Source organism: Dendropsophus ebraccatus, chromosome 5 (assembly GCF_027789765.1).
Source record: "Dendropsophus ebraccatus isolate aDenEbr1 chromosome 5, aDenEbr1.pat, whole genome shotgun sequence".
Classification (NCBI taxonomy): domain Eukaryota; kingdom Metazoa; phylum Chordata; class Amphibia; order Anura; family Hylidae; genus Dendropsophus; species Dendropsophus ebraccatus.
The window spans coordinates 38,968,534-38,992,647 of NC_091458.1; the positions used below are offsets into that span (position 1 = coordinate 38,968,534).

Genomic DNA, 24,114 nt, shown 5'->3' on the forward strand with positions numbered 1-24,114 from the left:
TCATTTCCATGGAACGATAATCGTTACTTATGATCGTATTTGCGATCGTTTTTTCTTCGCTATTGCGTTCGTATCTACTGCGAACGACCGAATGACGTCTTATTCAATGCGAACGTTTTGTGAACAAGCAACAATAAAAATAGGTCCAGGTCTTATAAAGCGATCAACGATTTCTCGTTCGGTCGTTAATCGTTAACTGCATTTCAACCGAACGATTATCGTTTAAATTCGAACGATTTAACGATAATCTGAACGATAATAGGGCCCTAACAGGAGCAGCAGCAGCAGCCCGCTGCTGTCTCCTATGGGCTTCCCAGATGATCTAAAAATCATAGCTCCCCGCGGCCCCTCCCACAGCAACTTTTTAGAAACTCGCAAATGATAAATTGGGCTCTAATCCCAGATTATGTAAACTTTTGGGTGAATACTCAAAACAGGCAGAGTAAAAAAAAAGGTTCCATCTATAAAAAATATTCGCCCGTGAAATACTGGTTCATAAATACAGGTAGATAAATATTAGAGATGAGCGAACCTCGAGCATGCTGGAGTCTATCCGAACCCGAGCATTCGGCATAGCGGGGGCTGCTGAAGTTGGATAAAGCTCTTAAGCTGTCTGGAAAACATTAATACATGGATATGTTTTCCACGTAGCCTTAGGGCTTTATCCAAGTTCAGCAGCCCCCGCTATGCCGAATGCTCGGGTTCGGATAGACTCCAGCATGCTTGAGGTTCGCTCATCTCTAATAAATATCTATCACACATGGTATAAAGTGAAGCTGGCTCAGTTGCCCCTAGCAACCAATCAGATTCCACCTTTCATTTTCCAAAGAGCCAACATAGCTGCCTCATCGCAAGATCTCCCAGGCCCTTTCCTGCATGTTTATTGGCTTATTAAAGATGCCAAACATGTGAGGAGGACCGGTGCAGTGCAGTTCTTTTTTCAACTGAAGTATGCCGGCCCGGCTCTTCAAATGTCTGATCAGCCAATCAGTGATTGAGGCAAGACAATGCTGCAGCCACTGATTGGCCGAGCTGAAACTGCACCAATCTCTGATCAGCCAGTTAGCGGCTGCAGTGGGGAACTACCACTGCACTGCACGCCACTGATTGGCTGATTCTTTAAACACCATCCATACACCGGGAGGATAAGTTTAACCTAACCCCCTCAGGAGCCAGACTGACTTTTTCTGCACAAAAATGGCACTAAAAACTCCATACACAAATGTTGTGGAGTTTTTTTAGTGGAGCAGAAGAACTTTCATTAAACCACACCCTCAGCATACTGCATTTTGGAAAAACTGCCACAGAGCCTAAAAAACGCCAAAGAGGAGAGAACAACACCACAATTTTTTTTTATTTTTTTTTAAAAGCCACGTGTGTAAGGCAGATCATAAACTTCCATTGACTTCCAGCTAACATCTGATTGCTGGAATTTTTGTTGGAGTTTTTGGAAATGTTAAGGCAGTGTGAAGCCAGCATAAGTCAGATGGAAGAGAAGCATGGAGCATGTTGTTTCTGGGTATCATGGCTACAAGACTATTATTTGGTGTCCTTTATTGAGTGCAATAATAATTTCTGAGTATACATTTATGTGAGAAGAAATTACAATAAGTAAAACATGAAGATACTATAGGACAAGGAGGTACAGTGGTGCCTTGGATTACCAGCATAATTCGTTCCACTCTTAAACCAAAGCAAATTTTCCCATAAGAAATCATAGAAATGCAGACAATTGGTTCCGCACCCCAAAAATAATTATTTATTATTATGAATAACATGTAGAACTAATGAAACAAACATCTAGAAACAGCAGAATATGTGATATTATAAGTTACTGTACAGTAATGGAGAGGATGGGAAACACAAGGGCGGACAGAGACTGCAGGGAGCAGGAAGGAATGAGCAGGGCAGATGTGGGCACAGTATAGCAACACTCTCTGTCCGGGGAGAGAGGGGTTACAGCTATGGAGAGATTACCTCCACAGTCCTGTCCCCTGATGTAAGCCCCAGCCTGAAGTGGATCTGCTATGATCCGGAAGGTGAGGGAGACTTCCTGGGTCAGAGTACAGGGCTGTAGACCCCACTATGCAGACCATGCCCCTCCCCCACTCGCGCTCCCACCCAGTACAGGGAGCTCTTAAACCAAAGCAATGCTCTTAAACCAAGTCACAATTTTGAAAAACTGTGAGCTCTTAAACCAAAATGCTCTTAAACCAAGGTACTCTTAAACCAATGCACTCGTACTGACTATAAACAACTTTTGCATGGGTGCCAAATATTTGGGTACTTAAAACTTTTGGAGAAGATGTAATCAATGGCTAAGTTATGTGTAGCACATTAAAAGCAGATTCCCTCCTCTATCAGGGGAGTCGTTTTATACTTTTCCCGAGAACATTGCTAAACATTCTATCGATTTTTCCCTAATAGGAGTTAGTATTCAAGTGGAGCAGCATCCACAGCACTTTATGATAGCTTTACACATTGGATTTAAGTCTGACATGTACATATTTTCACGGCCAAATTTCAAGGCTGGCTCTCAAATTCCTGCAGACAGGCCACAGATTTACAGAGCATGTGATGGTGCGTTTACACATGCAGATTTATCTGACAGATTTGGGAAGCCAAAGCCAGGAATGGATTTGAAAAGAGGAGAAATCTCAGTCTTTTCTTTATGACCCGTTCCCTGTTTATAGTCTGTATTTGGCTTTGGCTTAAAAAATCTATCAGATAAATCTGACTGTGTAAACGCACCATAATGCTGGGTTTACACGGAGCGATTATCTGGCGAATTTTCACAATAACGATCAAATTCGAACGATAATTGTACATGTACATTGTAAACGCGGCGAATGATCGAAAAATCGTTAATTTTGATCTTTTAACATGTTCATAAATCGTCGTTCGCAGATCGCAAAAAATTCGCCGATCGTTCCGTGTAAACAGTCGTCGCGCGATAGTCCGGCCGCCCGCCACCCGCAGCCCCGCCCGCAGCCCCGATCGCCACCCCCGCCACCACTCCGATCGCCACCCCCGCCGCCGCTCCGATCGCCGCCCCCCCACCGCCGCTCCGATCGCCCCCACCGCCGCGGCCGCGAGCATACGTTACCTGCTCCGCGCAACAGGTCTTCGGACATCCCCGGCTCCCCTCTTCAGCGCACTGATTGGCTGAAGAGATGAGCCTGGAATTTCAAACGGCTTCTCTTCAGCCAATCAGTGCTCCTCTTCAGCACTGATTGGCTGAAGAGGAGCCGTTTGAAATTCTCAGCTCATCTCTTTAGCCAATCAATGCACGGCAGCACTGATTGGCTGAAGAGGGGAGCCGGGAATTTCAAACGGCTCCCCTTCAGCCAATCAGTGCTGAAGAGGAGCACTGATTGGCTGAAGAGGAGCCGTTTGAAATTCCCGGCTCATCTCTTCAGCCAATCAATGCGCTCAAGATGGGAGCCGGGGATGTCGAAAGACCTGCTGCGCGGAGCAGGTAACGTATGCTCTTGGCCGCGGCGGTGGGGGGCGATCGGAGCTGTGGCGGTGATCAGAGGGGGGGGGGCGATCGGAGCGGCGGCGGGGGCGATCGGAGCGGCGGCGGGGGTGGCGATCGGAGTGGCGGCGGGGGGGGCGATCGGAGGGGGGGTGGCGATCGGGGCGGCGCAGGGGGCTGCGGTTGAGCGGGAGGGGGCGGACTGCGGGCGGGCCGGGCTGCGGGCGTACGATCGCAAAACGATTTTTCCGTACGATATATCATACCGTCTAAACGCTGATCGTTATAAAAAAAAAAAATCATTATTTTGAAATCGTTAATCGTACGATCGGGCCAATAATCGCCTCGTGTAAACTTAGCATAAGACTCCTAGGTCATTGAATTACACCACTTTTACAGACTGACAATTATGTAGCACACATTATATACATAATTGAGTATAGAACTGTGTTAATATACTATACCATTATCAGACTGAGTAGTTCATATGGTACTGGTATAGTGTATGTCAGTTTTTTTTTCTGTGTCACACAGGGATATTACTAGTCCTGTGGGTAGTTGGGGATTAGTGCTAGTATTCCTACTGTGTACTCCAATCACATAAACTGTAGCACAGTATACAACTGTGTATACCAGTTGTATATCAGTATCAGTATTCCAAATAATACTGGTACTATATATTGTATGTAAGATCATTTTTTTATACTGTAAGACTACTAGTCCTGAAAAGGACTTTGGGGTCTTTAACGGCTACTAGCCTGTCTACAAGAGGATCCGCAGCTTTTGCATAAGTAGTAAATCCCCATAGAAAACCTCTTCTGCTCTTGACAGAGGTGGCAGCAGAGAGGACCATGTATGACTGGATAGAATACATCACTCCCTGCAGGGCATACAGCAGCTGATAAGTACACAGAGGCATGGTATTTTTAAATAGAAGGAATTTATATATCTGTATAACTTTCTAACACTACTTGATATAAAAGAAAATATATTTGTGCAGTTTTCCTTCGTGCCTCTAGCTGTGGATTGAAGGTCACTACTGACCACCAGATATATTGTTCTCTTCTTTTTCTTAGTATTAGAGAGGAGGACTTCTTGGTATCCTGACGGTTCTAATGATTTGATCATCAATTGAAGCAGGGTGGGAGCTCCAAATTAAAAGTGTTTTTTCAAGATGGTCTAAGTGCTCAATAAGTGTCCTCTGATACTCTGTTATACCACAAGCGACGAGGTGCCCTTAACGGAGTACTCCAGTGAAAATCTTTTACTCTCAGATCAACTGGTTTCAAAAAGTCATATAGATTTGTATTTTTTTTTTCTATTTAAAAATCTTACGTCTTCCCATACTTATCAGCTGCTGCATGTCCTGCAGGAAGTGGGGTTTTTTTTCAGTCTGACACAGTGCTCTCTGCTGCCACCTCTGTCCAAGTCGGGAACTGTCCAGAGAAGTAGTGAATCCCCATAGAAAACCTCTCCTGCTCTGGACACTTCCTAAAATACAGCAGCTGATAAGTACTGGAAGACTGGAGATTTTTAAATAAAAGTAAATTCAAAATTTATATAATTTTCTAAAACCAGTTGATGTTGAAAAAAAATAAAAAATAAAAAGATTTTTGCCGGAGTACCCGTTTAATCTCCAAAGTTTGCCATCAACCATCAAAAGTTTTCATAACTATAAAACAATTTGTGTCACTGAGAACAATAAACTTTAAGAACGGTAAACTCAATAATAAACTTTCTTTCGTCCACAAATAAGTGTTGCTATATAATATTTCTCCTATCTCTAAGATGAACCAATATTAACTTTTAATTTGGGAAAAAGCTTCACCCATATTAACCTACATCCTCTTATGATATCAATATACGCCTAACTTACCAATGCCAATTATTTTTAATTGCTTAAAAAAAAAAACCTAGAATTGAGTGAATTTACAGTAATAACGAAGTGAAGCGCTTCAGTATCTCTGCAATACGCTCATCATCTGGCTGCCTTCTAACTCACTGCCGCTCCTCCCCGGGTGCTGGGAAAAGCTAGATCCAAGCCTGGGAAACTTCTCCAAATCTTCCAGGACTGGATCCAGCTTTTCCCAGCACCCGGGGCAGGGAGTAGGAGTGAGTTTAAAGGCAGCAGGCTGATAAGCGGATTACAGAGATATGGAAGCGCTTCACTTCGGTATTACTGTAGATTCGCTTATCTCTAAAGAGAACCCAGTGGTTTGTCAGATACAATATTACCTTTGTTCCACTAGTTTCCTATCTATCCCTGTTTCTATGGCCACTTTTCTTTCAAGTTATTGTTTCACAGCTATTTTTGGCACCAGATATATAAATGAATGTCCGTTAGTGCAGATTGGGTGTAAACTTTCCCCACACTGACATTGTCCAAAGAGAGAACAAAGTGTCATCTCTCAACACAAAATGGGACCTGCTGCTTATTGCTGGCAGGAGGGATGTACCTCTAGAGCAGAGGAACCAGACCATAGAGATCACCCCTGTAGTTAGGTAACCCATTAGACAATGAGTAGTTAAAATTTTTCTGATTTCCACAAGGACATGATTTCATTATTTGGGGACAGCAATGCTACATTGCACTGGGCACACACCTAAAAACAAGTACACAGAATAACATTTCTGAATATGCACTTGTCACTGCCCTTTTACTATAAGGGTATGTTCACACTTAGCAAAAGCGGCTCCATGCAAAAAATTGACATGTCAATTCTTTGAGTGGAGAGCAACGGAAGCGGTGCCGCGAGATCCCTTCCATAGAGACACTGTGAGACACTGAGGCAGGCGGGATTCAGCGGCGGAGATGTCCACTGCGGAATTCCGTTGCTTTTGCTCAGTGTGAACATACCCTTACTGTTGTGCTTTTCCTGCTGGATAAAGAAATGTGACAGTGAGATGTTAAGTACAATTAGGATATGAAAAGAAAAGGGCTACAGAATCATCAGGGGATCCAGAAGGGAATGAAGAATATTGTAGTGGAATTTTTTGTTGGTGTGACAGGTTTTCTTCAACTTGCTCCTATTGGGAAAAAAAATAACCTTTCCATCACAACTACCTGCCTAGAAACTCTCCATAGGTGTCCCCGCTATGTCCTAAGTCTCATGGCTGCTGTCCATGGTGCTGAAAGGTCATACATTATTTTGCTAAAGAAACACAAAAGTCCAATAGTAAACAACTATTCCAAATTTTGTGTAAGCCAAGCCATAAAGACAAAAATAACACAATACACAAAAGTAATACAATACACAAAACTAACAATCCCAGAAATTTATCATTTAATCTTCTTTTTTCCGTTGATCTTATTTGTTGTTGTTTTTTCAAATTAATTTGCCATTGTAATAAATCTGAAATAAATACACACACACATATATATATATATATATATATATATATATATATATATATATATCTTCTGTATGCATTCCAAGAGATCAAAAACGTTTCCTATCTCCTACTATATTTATGCAATAGGGTGTAATAAAGGGGGGAAAGGTGCTACACAGGCCATTATCACAGGTGACGCCGGGTCAATGTGCAGCCAGTGCAGATGTATGCTCACTTCATCGTGTCATGCTCTGGACATGACACCCCCATAAACCTTGAATATAATTACTTATTGGAAGCTGCCAGCACCAGTACCAAATGGTTCTTCATGGCAAATACTGAAACTGATTCTCAGGGCACCGGAAGAAGAATAGTATTTAAAGGGGTATTCCACTCAAACATAACTTTTCAGATATTGCTGCTCATGGTGAGAATAACAATTCCTTCCATAATTGTTATTATCTATTCAGTCTCCTTCTACCTGTTCTGAGCTGCTGCTTTCTGCTGAAGACACAAAAAAGTGTGTGAGCTTTTCTCTCTGTCTCTCCTCCTCCTCCCCCCTCCCTTTTGAGACAGCTGATGTATACAAGTCCCTGGCAGGAACTGTATCTGCAACTTTGTATGTTCTTTGTGATGCTGGGAGAGTTAATCTGAGGTCAAGTTGCTGACAAGCTCGCTGGGATGAATCATCCTGGCATAACAAAGTTGCAGATATGGACTTATTGACATCAGAAGTCTCAGAAGAGAGGGGGGAGGAGGAGGTGGAGAGAAAAGCTCACACACAGATTTTTGTGTCTTCAGCAGAAAGCAGCAGCTCAGAACTGGGAGAAGGAGACTGAATAGATAATAATAAGTATGAAATGAATTGTTAGTTTCCTCATGTGTGGCAACATATGGGGGGAGGGGAGGAGGGGGAGATGGAGATAGAGAGAAAAGTTTACACACAGTTTTTGTGTCTTCAGCAGTAAACCGCAGTGCAGAACTGGGAGAAGGAGACTAAATAGATAATAACAAATATAGAATGAATTGTTAGTTTCACCATGGGTAGTAACATATGAAAAGATACGTTCAAGCAGAATACCCCTTTAATGGAGCCCATGCTGCAGGGGTAACAAAAACAGACAGTTGTATTAAATGAAAAGGAAGATACTGGACCTGAGGAAAAAAGAGATTAACCCTTCAAAACACATTGTGCTTCATTACAGTGCTCCTCTTTTTTTTTTTCCTACAGCTGTCCATTCCTGTTACTCCAGCACAGCATGGGTTAATTGGACAAAATCAGGATAATGCTGTCAAGCACTGGGAATCAGCTTCTACCGTACTGAGCTATTTATTCATTCATACAATACAATAGACTAAAAATTCTGCCTTCCGTCCCTTATTACGAGGCCGAACTTTAGATGACTCTGTAAAAACTCTTTTTTTCCCTTTAGAGGAGACTATTACCTGAAGTCTTTCTACCGCCATAATTATTCTGAGGTTATTCACTATTCTGCTGAGGCTGTATGCAGAGTATCTCAGCTGTGTGTTGAAGAAGTAGTCCAGGAAGGACGGCGCAGATGGCTAGCCCTGGTTAGCCATATTCTAAGACTCCTTCTGGAGTGAGGCATTCCCCTACCGGGTATACTTCTATTTCTGGAGCAGAGGCATTTGCATATTTGCGATATGTCAGTGTACAATATAGACCGATACCGGGGCTTTTATGGTTTTGTACAGATGCTGTTTTGAGCACTGTTTTTCCTCCTAGAATAACATGCATAAAACAGCCGCCAATAGAGTACAGTGAGGATTGCAGACTAGACAGTGGTAAACTATAATGTGAATACATTCAGAGATCAACCTTGGCTCTGTTTTCTGCACCAATCCCATAACAGGGTATGTTCTCACTGTTTAATAACATCGGCAGAAGATGGCCCTTTTGTAACATAGACGGCAGCTGATCATGATCGTTATTAGCGTCCGTCTATTTAACGAAATGGCTGCCTTCTGCCGATAATATTACTTAGTGGTAAGATAGCCATAGATAGAATGTCAATACATTTACAGGCACCCTGCATCTATGGGCTCTGTATTAGCAGGTCTTGGAGTGCCACCATAAGTTCTATACTGCGCCCATTAAGAAAGCATGTGTTAGAACACTAACTTTGTTTCTATTGATTCTCATGAATTAATGAGAAATAAAAAAAAAGGACAGGGGTGGGACAGGACCTATTGTTTTCAGTGGCCAAACATATTAGGCTAATAACAAAGTTATGGTCATTTTCAAAGCAGTTTTGTCTCTGACTCGAAAGTGCCATAATCTATGCTTTTACGTCTAAAACTCATATACAATGGAAAATTACCCAAATGGGGTACAGTAACTATCTCAATAAAGCTTAAAAGCTTAAAGTGAAACTGACAGCATGTATATGCATACATCAGTGCTGTCAGTTTCCACAGGGCCATGGCAGCAGATCATTGCTATCTTAGTCGTTTGTCTTTCAACATGTTGAAAGACAACGTCAGACAACGATCAGCCGACATTGTTCAGGTCAACTGATCGTTGTCTTCTATTACACCAGACTATTATTGGCCGAATACGGATGATAATTGTATTGTGTAATAGGGCCTTTACATAGGTACTTTTACTTTGTTTAATTGAGGGGGACAGTGTCACAGAGGTGGGTATCTGCACCCATCCCACTCTTAAACCAGCCCACCAACACCAACATCCCACCGGTCACCCCACAATTGCCCCTGCCTCCTCCTAGTAGGACTGACATGGTGGCTCTTCTTGGGTCAGTTAAAAAGTTGTGCACGTGCTGCCCTCCTCTACCCCAGTGCATGCGCTGTTTACTGTTCATGGTCTTTGGTGACTTCAGCGCTCTACAGTGTACGGCCTGTAAATGTTGGCACACGCCATGTAGAACGCTAAAGTTGCCGGAGACCATGAAGAGTAAGCAGCGGAGAAAGGACAGCGGATGCACAAGTTTTCAACTGACCCAAAGAGAGCAGCCGTGTCAGTCTTCCTCAGAGGAAGAGGCGGGAGGAAGGATGATAGAGGGCCAGTCTCAGAGTGGGGTGGGAGCAGATAGTGTCACAGACCCGCCTCTGTGACACTGTCCCCCACAATTAAACATCAATTTTTCACTAACAAGCTTCAAGTTACGCATCGGTTAACGTTTGATATCCATTAGCTTTTACTGAGGGAGTGAGATGCGCAGAGTCAATGTGGTTTTCAGCATTGTGCCCTGGAGTCTTATTCGGCCTTGTTGTGTCCCAGGGCTGTCATAACAAACAGTAGTTAGAGAGGAAATATGAGACACATGGCAATATTTCACATGCAAATTTGGTTGCTTCCCTGTATTACAATAAGACTGAGTTACCACTTCTGCTTTTGATGAATGGCTTTATGCCTCATCCATTGTTTTTCATTCAGCACTTCTGTTTAACTTGATGAAAAGTATTAAATATGGTGACAATAAATATCATCTAGTTTATTGGGTGGAGAGTAATAAAAACTCTTTTTTCTTTAATAAAATTTCTATATTCATAGGAGAACCTAACATACATGGACAAGGGGACATAACTTCACACAAAGGGGTCGTGGCCAGCCCTGCAAGCCAATATTACTTCTGGCTACTGCTAACAAGTATAAATTCTAGTAGAAATCTACACTAGCTAGAGCGGCCAGAGTTCCATCCATTTGGTATCTGAACATGTTCCAGTTAGAAACCCAATAGACAACGAATAAATCACTGGCCACACATGCCCTCCACTGCTTTCATTCTCCATTTTCATGAGGGGGGGGGGGGGGTCCCATAATCTGGACCAGTCTACTAATGGTTAAGGGACAACTTTTGATAACTAGAATAGTCATTTTCATTACCAGAATTGTGTGCACAAAGTCTATATAGAGAAACCCAGGGTTCTCTTGGTTCTCCAGTAAGTAGCCAGATACACCATATAGTATAGTATAGTATAGTATAGTATATAATAATACTATAGTAATAGATCTAACTGAACCTGCCAAGAATTTTTTATTTCTGAAATTGATGCCTACAGTATGGCACTATACACTTCTAGGTGCTAAATATCCAAGGCTTGTACAACTATATAAATAATCAGAAAAAATCAATGTTCTACATTTACAAACCAGTTTATGCCTTTTAAGATTTTTGCTAATGATCCTTCCTTCCTTCCTCCCTCCCTCCCTCTTAGGGTATGTTCACACAAGGCAAATTTAGCAGAATTCTGTGGCAGAGCTCTCCAATGCAGAATCCTGCCTGCCTCAGTGTCAATTGGCATCTCTATGGGAGGGCTCACGCGCCTTCGCTCTAAGCTCAAAGAATTGAGAATGTCAATTCTGTGAGCGGAGAGTGGAGGCGCGTGAGCCCGCCCAAAGAGATGCGATTGGACACTGCAGCAGGCAGGATTCCGCACCAGAGAGCTCCGCCTCGGAATTCCACCAAATTTGCTCATTGTGAACATACATATATACATACATAAAAAAGTTTGCCAGAACAGTTATTGAAGCTTTCTTAGCCACTGTAAAGAGGGCATAGAAAGGGCAGACAACACAGAATCATTTTCAATTATTTTACCTTTTATAACTATAGAAAATCCTCCTGGTTTTGGCAAAAAAAAAATCACAAGAATCTTCCTTATAATATCGTTTTACCATTTCTGCACGGAAATTTTTGCTAACCTAATCCCCAACATTATAGTGCTAAGAATGAAGGGATTTTACATAGAGAAATAATGGAAGGATATTGGACTATGCATACTTCAGTCAATCAAGGAGCTAAAGTACTGAGCTAAAGAGTATTTAAGGATGGAAGAAGGAATAAAGATAACTTTATAGGGTGAAGAACATAAGCATAAAAGAAAATGTATTGGGCAATTTATCTGAAGTTTATGTGAAAAGATTATTTTCTTTCCATTTCAGATCTCTGAAAGGAAACCAGATCCATTCACTCCCAGACAATGTCTTCACAAATTATAAAGACTTGACAAATCTGTGAGTAGAACATTTTAAAATGACAAAATTTTACTACGTTCATAATCCAAAATGGCTAAAAAAAAAAATGATTTGCCAAATGTATTTAAAGCTTATGTTTACATTAACCATTTTTTTTTCAATTTTTATCTCTAGTAATCATGTACATGAACTTGTTAAATGCATTGCATTAAATAGTCCTGGGTTATAGCTTTCATTACAGTATAAAGTTACATTCACACATATTCTGGTAGTTATTGGAAACAGTCAACAGCCTCCCCCTACTCAATAACTTAGCTAAGCTATTACAATGTAAGGCCATGTTCACACAACGTATCTTTTGCCTAAATCACAGCCATTGTATGTGAACAGAACCTGCCAAGAATTTTTTTTTACACTTTAAAGTGCTAAATACCCAAAGGTTGTATAACTATATAAACAATCAGAAAAAAATCTATGTTCTACATTTACAAGCCAGTTTATGCTTTTTAAAATTCCAACCTGCCGCACAAGAAACTGACATGCCAGTTTTGTGCGGCCGCTGTTCATTGAATAGCGGCTGCAAACAACATGTCAGTTTAGACAATGGAGCGTGCAGTTCAGGCCGCACGCTCCATTTTGTGCAACAATGAATTGGGATGCGAGCGCACACGGGTGCGCCCGCATCCCAATTCATAAGAAATGAAGAGCATCTGGCTGATACTGCAGTACCAGCCGGGATGATCTTCAGTAACACCAGTGTTTTACACAGTGAGAACATGGCCTCATATTGTTTTTTGTTTTTTGTATATAAGATTACTGTAACTTGCCTGAACTAAGAGAAAGCTTGGTAGAGACATCTATGCAAGTAAAGCCCCACAAAGATTCAAGTCTAAAATCAGACAAGCTGCAAAATTTATCTCTGATAACTACTTTAAAGATAGGCAAAGTAAAATATTTTTTGAGCTTCTGTTGATCCTTCCTTGACATAAACCTTATTAATAATGTTAAGTGTTTTCCCGTTATTCTGTATTGCATGTTCTGGTAGACTGAGAGAATAAATATGGAATAATTCTCCAAAAATGTCTCCTGTGTCTAGACATTGCTGTTGGAAACTTGTTATGGTGTCTATGGGTGTTTTTCAATGTCCTCTACTGGACTAAGCTACTGAGCATGTGCGACCATCCACAGTGGTCACACATGCCCAGTAGCTCAGTCCTGCCTTCTGGAGCCTGGATATGTGGTGTGATTCCTCCTATTGTACAGATCAAGCCATAGACATCAGGGCACTTGAAGCAGCTTCTTCTTACCAGCACTGGACACAGTAGGTGAACATTCTGAGTAGAAATTAAACAATAGGGGGCACTATATCATGTATGTAACAGCAATATGTAGACAATATGTAGACACATTAATTTCCCTTTCTTTAGCTGAGTTTTACTTTACATAAAATATCACACTTCCCTTGTAAACTTTTAATAAGTATAAGTAATTAATCAGCGAATTAATCAACAATCAGCTAATTTTACAAATCAGAGCGCATCAAATGTTAGAAATAATCAAGCACACACAAATACTAGATGCCAATGTATTGTTTACTGCACTTACACCATGCTTAATGAATGGACACTCATATGTCATCAATGGCCATCAGAAAAAAAAAATCATACTTCATGAAGAGTCCTTGAATATAGTGAATACATTTTCATTTAGTGATAAATAGTATTTATAATAGAGAGGGACCTAAAGGGGTTTCCAAGATTTATATTAACCCCTTATCCCATCATGATATACCAATATATCATGGCAGCTTTAAAGGGAAACTTTAAAGAAGCATCTAACCTGATGGTACTGTATGTCCCTATAGCGCACTGTCGCTGAGAATGGAGGTACGTTTCTTTATATATATATATGCTTATGAGGAAGTTTGGTGCACTCAGCACTGATCTGCCCTGGCTAGACAGCCCCTTCTAATAAATAGCAGGGCTGGTGTTCTGCAGTGACGTCACTTCGGCACTCATTATTGCAGAGCGCTAGAAGTGGCTGGCCGGAATGGATTGATGCACTGAGGGAGGTAGTCCCACCACCAGTGCACCAAACCACCTCATTAGTGTGTCTCTTTAAAGGGACTCTGGACAACAAAAAGGTTTTGTAATCATCTGGTGTAAGAAAGTTATACAAATATAGACGTATATAGAAGTATATTACTTCTATATAAAATATCTCAAGTCTCCCAGTACTTATCAGCTGCTGTATGCCCTGCAAGAAGTGGTGTATTTTTTTCAGTCTGACACAGTGCTCTCTGCTGCCACCTCTGTCCATGCCAGGAGGAACTGTTCAGAGCAGGAAAGTTTTTTCTTTTTATACTTGCGACTGATCTTAACAGTTCCTGACACAGACAGAGGTGGCATCAGAGAGCACTGTGTTAGGCTGAAAAGAATACATCACTTCCTGTATGACATGCAGCAGCTGATAAGTACTGGAAGGCTTAACATTTGTATTTAGAATTAATTTAAAAATCTGTATCTGTATCTAACCAGTTGATTTGAAAGAAAAAAAAAACATCTCTGGAGTACCCCTTTAAAAAGGTACAAGACTACTAGACAAGCTAACAATATTTTAAGTATTAATTAGAAATTACAGTGTTACACACAATATATTACTGTTTCTTACCTTGCAAAGCTTAAAGCCAATGTACCACTAAGTACATTGCTTTGTTTTTTTTAAATGAACAGACCAGCACCTGGGCAGGAATGCTGGTGCTGCGGTCCTTTTTTTTAGCCACCGCCTGGTTCCCGTGTATGGCGCCAGTCTGTTACTGAGCACCAGCTGGGCATGAGGAGGTGGGTGTAAAGATCTCCCCTCTGTCACGCGGCTTCATTCATTCTAATGGAGCTGTGTCACAGAGGGGGTTTCGTCACACTACGGGGGCAGTGGGCCCGCCTCCAGTGCTTCATGCCCAGCTGGTGCTTAATAATAGACCAGCGTCGTGCACAGAAACCTGGTGTCGGTTCAAAAAAAGGACCACTTTCTTAGCCTTCCTGCGCCGGTCTATTCATGTAAAGAACACCATGCGATGTACCTAGTGGTACAGTCACTTTGAAGGAGAAGTTTAGAGAAGATTAAACTAAAAGCTACAGAAGGAACCTCTAGTTCTGATACTGGGGGAAAAGCTTTGTAATCTGGCAGTTTTTTCTGTGATTCCAGTGAATGCTTCCAACTTTGTGATAATAATTTGAGGAAAGGCCCTTTCCTATTCCAACATGGCTAGGAGTGAGTTTGCTGTGAAGGAACCCAAGGGTCTGCACATATCCCCGAGCCTAAACCTATCCAACAAATGATTATTTTGAATGTCGATCATAAGCAGTGGCGTAGATACCATAGAGGCAGGAAAGGCGGTTGCTATCGGGCCCTTGGAGGGAGGAGGCCTGGGGATGCACAGGGAAGATTAGAGCCTCCTGTGTCCTTTTGCTTAACCCCTTATGTACTGCAGTGTGTAAGTGACCCAGTGTTCTCTTACACGCTGCAACAGAAAAAAGGGTTAATTTGCTAAAGTCACTACTCTGATAACCTCTGACCTTTGTTATCTGAGCTTCTGCAGAGGTCAGGGGCTATCAGTGCAGGAGTAGTGAAGAAGAGAGCTAATTGTCTTCTGTATTAACCCTTTTTTTGTGTTGCAGCATGTAAGAGAACACTGGGTCACTTACACACTGAAGTACATAAGGGGTTAAGCAAAAGGTAGTCTGCTCCTGCACCTATGTATATAACCATGAGGCTCCTAATAGGCTGTTATAGTTACATACAATGGATGGACAGAACAAGCAGCCATTGGCTTTCTCCTCTACCAGTCACTGTTGTAGCTGCACGCAGGATTTTTTTGGCCACATCACCGATTATATATATATATATATATATATATATATATATATTGTCACGGCCGCGGCGGCGTCCCGTGCTCCGGACCGCCGCCGTGACCTCTCCATGCAGCTGCCAGGGTCCATGTGCAGGGACCCGGCGCTGCTACTAGTTCGGCCCAGGGGGGCGACTTACAGTACCTTGCCCCGCTCCTGTCACCCGCTGTGCCGCCTGGCACGCGCGTCCCCGCCTCCTAGGGTGAGCGCGCTGGCTGTCTCAGATTTAAAGGGCCAGTCCGCCCCTTATTGGAAGGTGCACTTATCACTTCCTATAAATTCCAGCCCTGCCCCACTACAGGTATTGGAGCCTCTACATGCTTCCCATAGCGTTTGGCCAAGCTCCCTGTTGTTCCTGATTCCTGTCTGCTACCTGGTCCCTAGTCCTTGTTCCTGATTCTTGTCCGCTACCTGGTCCCTAGTCCTTGTTCCTGGTTCCTGCTCCTCTGTTACACTATTGCTCCTGTGTTCAGCCTGTCACCTGTGACTACGCCTACAGACCTCTGCCAGCACCATCTCCTGCCTACTGCTCCTGCCTCGCCTCGCCTGCTGTCACTAGCAACCAAACCAGGGGTAGCGACCTGGGGGTTGCCTGCCACAGCAAGCCCATCCCGCCTTGCGGCGGGCTCTGGTGAAAACTAGCGGCCCCTTAGACTCCGCTCCCTGGTGCGGTTTTGTGCCATTGCTAGTGTCAGTCCAGTGGATCCACTACTCCAGGCGTTACAGTAGGCTCCAACCATGGATCCCGGCGAGGTGCCTGATATCCGCGACATAGCCCGAGTGGTCGCCCAACAGACTCTACAAATCCAGCAACAGTCGCAGCAGATCCAGCAACTCACTGCCGCCTTACAGCAGCATACTACAGCCCAGCACACACCACCTCCTGCTGCTTCTTCGACACTTCGACTGGCTCTCCCAAGCAAATACGCTGGTGACTCCAAGTTGTGCAGAGGATTCCTGACTCAATGCACCATGCATATTGAACTTTTAAGTAGTCAGTTTCCCACCAAGCGCTCTAAAGTGGCTTTCATCATCAGCCTATTGGAGGGTAGAGCTCTGGCTTGGGCCACGCCGCTGTGGGACCGAGATGACCCTGCTGCTGCCAATCTCCGAACCTTCCTGGCCGAGTTTCGCTCCATCTTTGAGGAACCTGCCCGTGCCTCTTCAGCTGAGACTGCTCTCCTCAACCTCTCTCAAGGGAGCTCCTCTGTTGGTGACTACGCCATCCAGTTCCGCACCCTGGCGACAGAATTAGACTGGAATGAGGCCTCTCTAATAGCCACCTTCAAGAAGGGCCTGTCCAGTTGGGTGAGAGACGTGCTTTCTGCCCGAGACCTACCTACCTCCCTGAACGAACTCATCCTACTGGCTTCCAGGGTCGATACTCGTTTTTCTGAGAGGGAGGAGGAGGTTTGGCATGAACGGCGACTAAGCCTGTCCCGTCGCCTTCACCAGCTGGCGCCGGTCTTCCAGAATCCTGACGTTCCGGTGTCCCAGTCGACTCCTGAGATTCCTATGCAGGTGGAACGGGCTCACCTGACGCCTGATGAAAGAATTCGTCGTCTGGAGCTGAATCTCTGCCTCTACTGCGGTGGTTCGGATCACTTTCGGCTGAGATGTCCTCAACGTCCTCAAGCGTCCGGGAAACACCAGCACCTAGGTCCGGTGGGAGAGGTCTCCCTAAGTGTGAATGCCACCTCTCCCAGGTTGTCTGTGCCAGTCTCCATCCAGACACCCTCAGGACAAACTCACCAGACTACTGCCTTTCTAGATTCTGGGTCAGCAGGCAGTTTTATTGCAGCTACATTGGTCCAAAGATGGCGGCTACCCGTGACCCAACTAGCCAGACCCCTGACTATCTCCTCGGTCACGGGCGAGATTCTTACCGACCATGTGCACTACCAGACCGCACCTCTAGTCCTCCAGGTGGGCACTTTACATCAGGAAAAGATCTCCTTCTACGTCCTGCCCCATTCTTCTTCCACCATCCTCCTGGGACTCCCTTGGCTGCAATTACATGCCCCTAAGCTGGACTGGAGAATCGGGAAGATTCTTATTTGGGGTCAGGACTGTTCCAACCAGTGTCTGAGGTCACCTCAGCCCAAGTACTCTATGTTGTCACCCGACCCCGCCAAGCCTCTATCCGGCCTACAGGCGGAATAACAAAACTTGCCTGATGCCTTCTCTGCCACAGAGGCGGTCTCTCTACCACCTCATCGGGCGTACGATTATCCCATAGACCTCCTTCCTGGAACTTCTCCTCCACAAGGTCGGGTGTACCCTCTCTCAGTGCCCGAGACTGAGGCCATGTCTTACATCCGGGAGAACTTACAGAAGGGTTTAATCCGCAAATCCACATCCCCTCGCCACATAGGGATGGACTTCATCACTGATTTGCCTCCATCTGCAGGCAAGAAAGAGGGGGAGGCCAAAGGGGGGGTACTGTCACGGCCGCGGTGGCGTCCCGTGCTCCGGACCGCCGCCGTGACCTCTCCATGCAGCTGCCGGGGTCCATGTGCAGGGACCCGGCGCTGCTACTAGTTCGGCCCCGGGGGGCGACTTACCTCGCCCCGCTCCTGTCACCCGCTGTGCCGCCCAGCGCGCGTCCCCGCCTCCTAGAGCGCGTGCGCCGGCTGTCTCAGCTTTAAAGGGCCAGTCCGCCCCTTATTGGAAGGTGCACTAATCACTTCCTATAAATTCCAGCCCTGCCCCACTACAGGTGTTGGAGCCTCTACATGCTTCCCATAGCGTTTGGCCCAGCTCTCTGTTGTTTCTGATTCCTGTCCGCTACCTGGTCCCTAGTCCTTGTTCCTGATTCCTGTCCGCTACCTGGTCCCTAGTCCTTGTTCCTGGTTCCTGCTCCTCTGTCACACTAACGCTCCTGTGTTCAGCCTGTCACCTGCGGCTACGCCTACAGACCTCTGCCAGCACCATCTCCTGCCTACTGCTCCTGCCTCGTCTTGCCTGCTGTCACTAGCAACCAAACCAGGGGTAGCGACCCGGGGGTCGCCTGCCGCAGCAAGCCCATCCCGCCTTGCGGCGGGCTCTGGTGAAAACCAGCGGCCCCTTAGACTCCGCTCCCTGGTGCGGTTTTGTGCCATCGCTAGTGTCGGTCCAGTGGATCCACTACTCCAGGCGTTACATATATATATTATATATATATATATATATATATATATATATATATATATATATATATACTGTGTATATATATATATATATATATATATATATATATATATAAATAGTGTGTGTTGGGGCCCCATGAATCCTAGCTACGCCCCTGATCATAAGCCAGTCCTTCAAATCCACCATCTGTGTCAGATCCCACAAATGCTCTTTTAGCTAAATGGGCACCCACAGACACAATTCAAGGTCTTATGGAAAGTCTTCCCTGAGAGCGGCTCTATAATTGTACTCATGGGGGGGAGATGTATCAAACTGGTGTAAAGTAAAACGGGCTCAGTTGCCCCTAGCAACCAATCAGATTCCACCTTTCATTTTCCAAAGAGTCTGTGAGGAATGAAAAGTGGAATCTGATTGGTTGCTAGGGGCAACTGAGCCAGTTTCACTTTACATCATTTTTGATAAATCTCCCCCATGGTTTTGCCATGATGTCTAACAAGCTCATATGGTTGTCTGCATACATTTATTGTTGATTTTTTTTTTTAACCTTGCAGATCTTTTTGAAAGTGAACCTCTCAGCAGGTTTTGGGGTACAAAGGGCATTGACACATTATTTTTAGACACCCTCACCACCAGTGGCAAAATATCAACATTTTAAAAGATGTGTAAATTAGGGTTTGAAGACCATTGGGCATTCCAGTTGGAACAGCAGAGTTGCCCCCCTTCACCATGTAGTCACTTCCCTCTGTGCTCTGGTCACTAGGCTTGATTAAACAGCGGGAAAAAAAGCTAGGTTTGATCGAACTCGAACCTAGCCGGACCTTCCGCATTTGATTCCTGATGCCTTTTTTGGTCCGTGGGGAAGGAGGAGACATGCCGGGAACCACCTGGAATTCCCGGACACAGCCTATTACCTTGGCTGAATCCCGGAATTCCAGGTGGTCCCCGGCATGTCTCCTCCTTTCGCACAAACCGGGAAGGTATCAGGAATCAAATGCGGAAGGTCTGGCTAGGTTCGAGTTCGATCGAACCTAGTTTTACCGCTGTTCGATAAAGCCTACTGGTCACATGATTGAAGGGATTATCCAGCATTAAAAAAATATGTCCACTTTCTTCCAGAGACAGCACCACTCTTGTCTCCATTTTGGATGTGATTTTGCAACTTAGTTTTGTTGAAGTGAATGGATCATGAATGGAGTGAAAGGATTCATGTTGTCTCTTGAAGAAGGTGGCCATGTTTTTCAAACACTTGATAACCCCTTTAACAATCATTGAGCCATACCTGTAATCTCCCATGTAATCTAGCAGCCAAGAGGTTTGTTCACATTCAGGGTTCAAAGCCCTATATAGCCATTTCCTTAGTTCATACCCTAAAAACATTCTGACCGGTCCACTTTAAACAATGAGGAAAAAATATGACTTTTCACCCATCTCACATAACTTTTAAACCAAGAAAGTTCATTACTTAAAGCCGTATGTAATAGGATTCTAAAAACATAGCATTTAGACGTTTAATCACGCTTAGAATTCCTCCGGATAAGGCGTTTGTCATTTTAATGGTAGGAATGGCTGCATTTATGAATCACATAAAACAACATTATGAGAAGAGATGATTCGTAGCCAAAGAGGAAAAAAAATAATCCATCTCCCGTGACCTTGCCTTTGTGTAGTAACGTCAAGGAATGAATATAGCACATATCCTTGAGCAGCCATGTACCTGTCAACTTTGAGAAGTATACAACAAACTATTACACCCTCCGCAAAGAACGAGCCTTTTATGTGATTTGATGATTACGGCTACAGAAGCCTCTAGGTCTCTATGTGCAAATCTAACAGATGTCAGATAGAGGGGAACATCAAGAAATTTATTTATTGTCAAAATGAAAGGGAAAGTTTATATTCAGCTGCTATCACTTAAAACCAGAAAAAAAACGTATATACATACAAAGCATTTAAATGGCTCAATGGTTTATGCCAGTTCAGGGAACAAAATGTCAATGTCACATCAGAACATCCGTCTTATTTGTACAATATTTTCAACCTTCTTCTCAATTGTCAAATATCAAAAGTGATTAGAGTACTGAAGGGCAGGAGTTTACCGCAGACAATACTTCACAGTCATTAAAGGGGGGAAAAAAAATTACAAATCAACTGGTGTCAGAAAGTTATACAGATTTGTAAGTCACTTCTATTTACAAAAAATTTCCTGTCTTCCAGTACTTGTCAGCTGCTGTATGCCCTGCATGAAGTGGTGTTTTCTTTCCAGTCTGACACTGTGCTTTCTGTTGCCACCTCTGTCCTCTGTAGAAAATCCCTATAAAAAACCTCTCTTGCTCTGAGAGCACTGTGTCAGACTGGAAAGACTACACTTCCAGTAGCTGAAGATGAAAATATGACATTTTTAAACTGAAGTATTTTACAAATCTGTCTCTGATACCAGTTGATTTGATTTTTTTCCCCCCTTTGGAGTACCCCTTTAAAGGGGTTATCCAGCGCTACAAAAAAATGCCCACTTTCCCCCTACTGTTGTCACCAGTTTGGGTGGGGTTTTGAAACTCCGTTCCATTGAAGTAAATGGAGCTTAATTGCAAACCGCACCTGAACTGGAGACAACAGTAGGGGGAAAAGTGGCCATGTTTTTGTAGCGCTGGATAACCCCTTTAAACTAGTATATAGTTACTGTAGCTTCAAATCTTCCTCTAGTGGTGGCTGCTTACAACCAGAACTTTTTATCTTTAATTATACAATGGTATTTCATCCTCAGAATCAGAAAAATCTCTGACTTTTTTAAGGGTTACTGTTATTTAAAAATCAGGGCCTGGGTGCTGAGACCCGCAACTGTGGTACAATGTGCAGCAAGAATCCTATTCTCCTACATTTTACAATTTAGGAGAACGGCTGAACAGAATCATGTAAGTAATACACTGATCTGTTCAGCATTTCTGTCATTTTGGACAGCTGTATTTTTTATGCCATATTTTTGGACAGCTGCCATTTTGATGCCATAACACTTTTGTCTTTTGATAATTATAAATCATAATTTCCTTTAAGGGTACAAACCTACTTGACGTATTTGCTGCGTGAATCAGTCTTAAAAATAAGCAGGCAAAACGCAGGTTGGCTTTATTCAATTGTTCTGCGTTAAAATACGCAATTGCGTATTTTTGAAGCGTGAAGCTACATGCGTTTTTCACAACGGTTGTTAACAACTGATGCTTTGCTAACAACAAGCTTCACACTTCAAAAATACGCAATTGCGTATTTTAACGCAGAACAATTGTATAAAGCCAACCTGCGTTTTGCCTGCTTATTTTTAAGACTGATTCACGCAGCAAATACGTCAAGTGGGTTTGTACCCTAAAACCATATTAAGTGTACAGACTGGCACCTCATACAATAAGCAACATAAAACGCATTGTCAGGCTGCTCTCTATATATTCTAATACAGCGGTGGGAAGGTATGAATCCAACACTGCCCAACCTACGGATATGCTGTGTCAGGTGTGTGCGGAGCTAAGAGCCAACCCAATGGATTTGGGTATTGGGCGACCAGTTCGGTTCTCTGCTGAAGGAGTAGATCCAATATAGAATGCTTGTAGACAAAACCAGTGACAGTCGCGTCTTCATGAAGTAAAGTCATTTATTGTAGCAATAAATGACCGTTTCGCGCCTCACGCGTTTCTACTGGCCTGGTACCAGTCTAGTAGAAGCGCGTAAGGCGCAAAACAGGCCTTCGCCTGTGGAACACCCCTGCTACCATTGTGTTATACCCCACCATTGTTTGTCGGTGATTTGCCACAATAAATGACCTTACTTCATGAAGACGCAAGTGCCGCTGGTTTTGTCTACAAGCATTCTATATATATTCTATGCTATTTTCCCACGAAAGGGGGAAAAATACAGACAGGCAGGGGGGTGGAGGAAAATATTAAACAATGTTAACTTACCTATCCTAGTGTCCTGTAACACCACTCTGGGGTCCCGTTTACAGCCACAACCGAACTGCAGGGTTCCTGGTTGCAACGTCACAGCCCAGCTGGGTGATTGCCCGCTCAGCTAATCAGTGACCGGGGCAAGTCACCGGGCAATCGCGCAGCTGGACTGTGCCGTTGTGGCTGGAGTACCCAGTTTCCAGCTGAAGGTGGCAACCAATGGCCATCTTCGGGACTCAGGAGTGACACAACAAAGGCATGGGGGGGTATTTGTTTATTATTTTAAACTTTTATGTCTTTTCTTTTGTTTCCTTATAGGTTTCTCCAGAACAACTGTCTGGAGAATATATCACAGACAGCTTTTTTTGGTTTATATCAGCTCCAGAAACTGTGAGTAAGAACTTTTATCGCTGAATTTATTGCAGAAATGCTTTATATTAACAGAACTGTGCTCATTCTACCATTCTACTGTACGTGCTTGATTGCTATGGAGCCTGAATCTGACTAAATTGTTCATTTGTTAAATTATTGACCTTTTTCTTTTTGATGTCTTTTTAAACATTCTTATTTTTTTATATTCTAGATATCTTAGTAACAACTGCATCATATACTTGCATCAAGGGGTTTTCAGCCACTTACATGAGTTACGATGGCTGTGAGTATTGCATGCATTTGATTGTTTAACACGCTCTTTCTTCAGAATTTGATTCGAGATGTTATGAATGACTGGGCACTACCAATGCAAATTTTCAGATATAAGATAATGCCAATAATGACAACCTTATAATGCTCCACGAGAATAATATTTGCAAAGTAGCTTGCTCTTCACTGCCGCCTATAAGAGGGAGTATCCCTTTAAGTGAAGTTTTCAGTGGTATTCCCATCTGGACCATTTATGCCATATCCACAGGATAGAGCATAACTAAGATCAGGTGGAGGTCGGACTGCCTCAAAATCCAGAACAGGGACCCTGAAATCTCTACTGAATAGAGAGGTGATGTGCACATATACGCCACTGCTTAATTCATTCTCTATGGAGCTAGGGGAGAATAATGATAGACGAAAGCTATCGGTTATCTGTGGAGCATAAATGATCATGCCCTTTCCTATAAATACTGTGGATAGGGCATAACTTGTCCAAATAAGATACCCCTTTACAGGGGTTATCCGCCATTGGAAAACTTTTAATATATACCTGCTGTTATATAGAAAGTAATAAACAGCCAATGCTTACCTCTCTGTGCTCCCCACAGTTTCTTCCTGCGGTGTCTCTGGTGTCTCCAGCTGATCACTCCTTAGACGACTTTGTTTCAGAAGTGACAGCCAGCTCAGCCAATCACTGGCTGAGTTGGAACAGCACTGCAGCCAATGATTGGC

The 24,114-nt window shown here is 43.5% G+C and overlaps 1 protein-coding gene across 1 annotated transcript in view; it reads left to right on the forward strand.

Annotated features, from left to right (window-relative positions):
• Window positions 1–24,114, forward strand: part of RXFP2 (relaxin family peptide receptor 2) — a 199,275-nt gene that overhangs the window by 141,635 nt on the left and 33,526 nt on the right. The window contains exons 5-7 of the mRNA XM_069972085.1: window positions 11,739–11,810; window positions 23,056–23,127; window positions 23,321–23,392. Of these exons, the coding sequence (XP_069828186.1) occupies window positions 11,739–11,810; window positions 23,056–23,127; window positions 23,321–23,392 (216 nt within the window). The remainder of the gene's footprint in view (window positions 1–11,738; window positions 11,811–23,055; window positions 23,128–23,320; window positions 23,393–24,114) is intronic.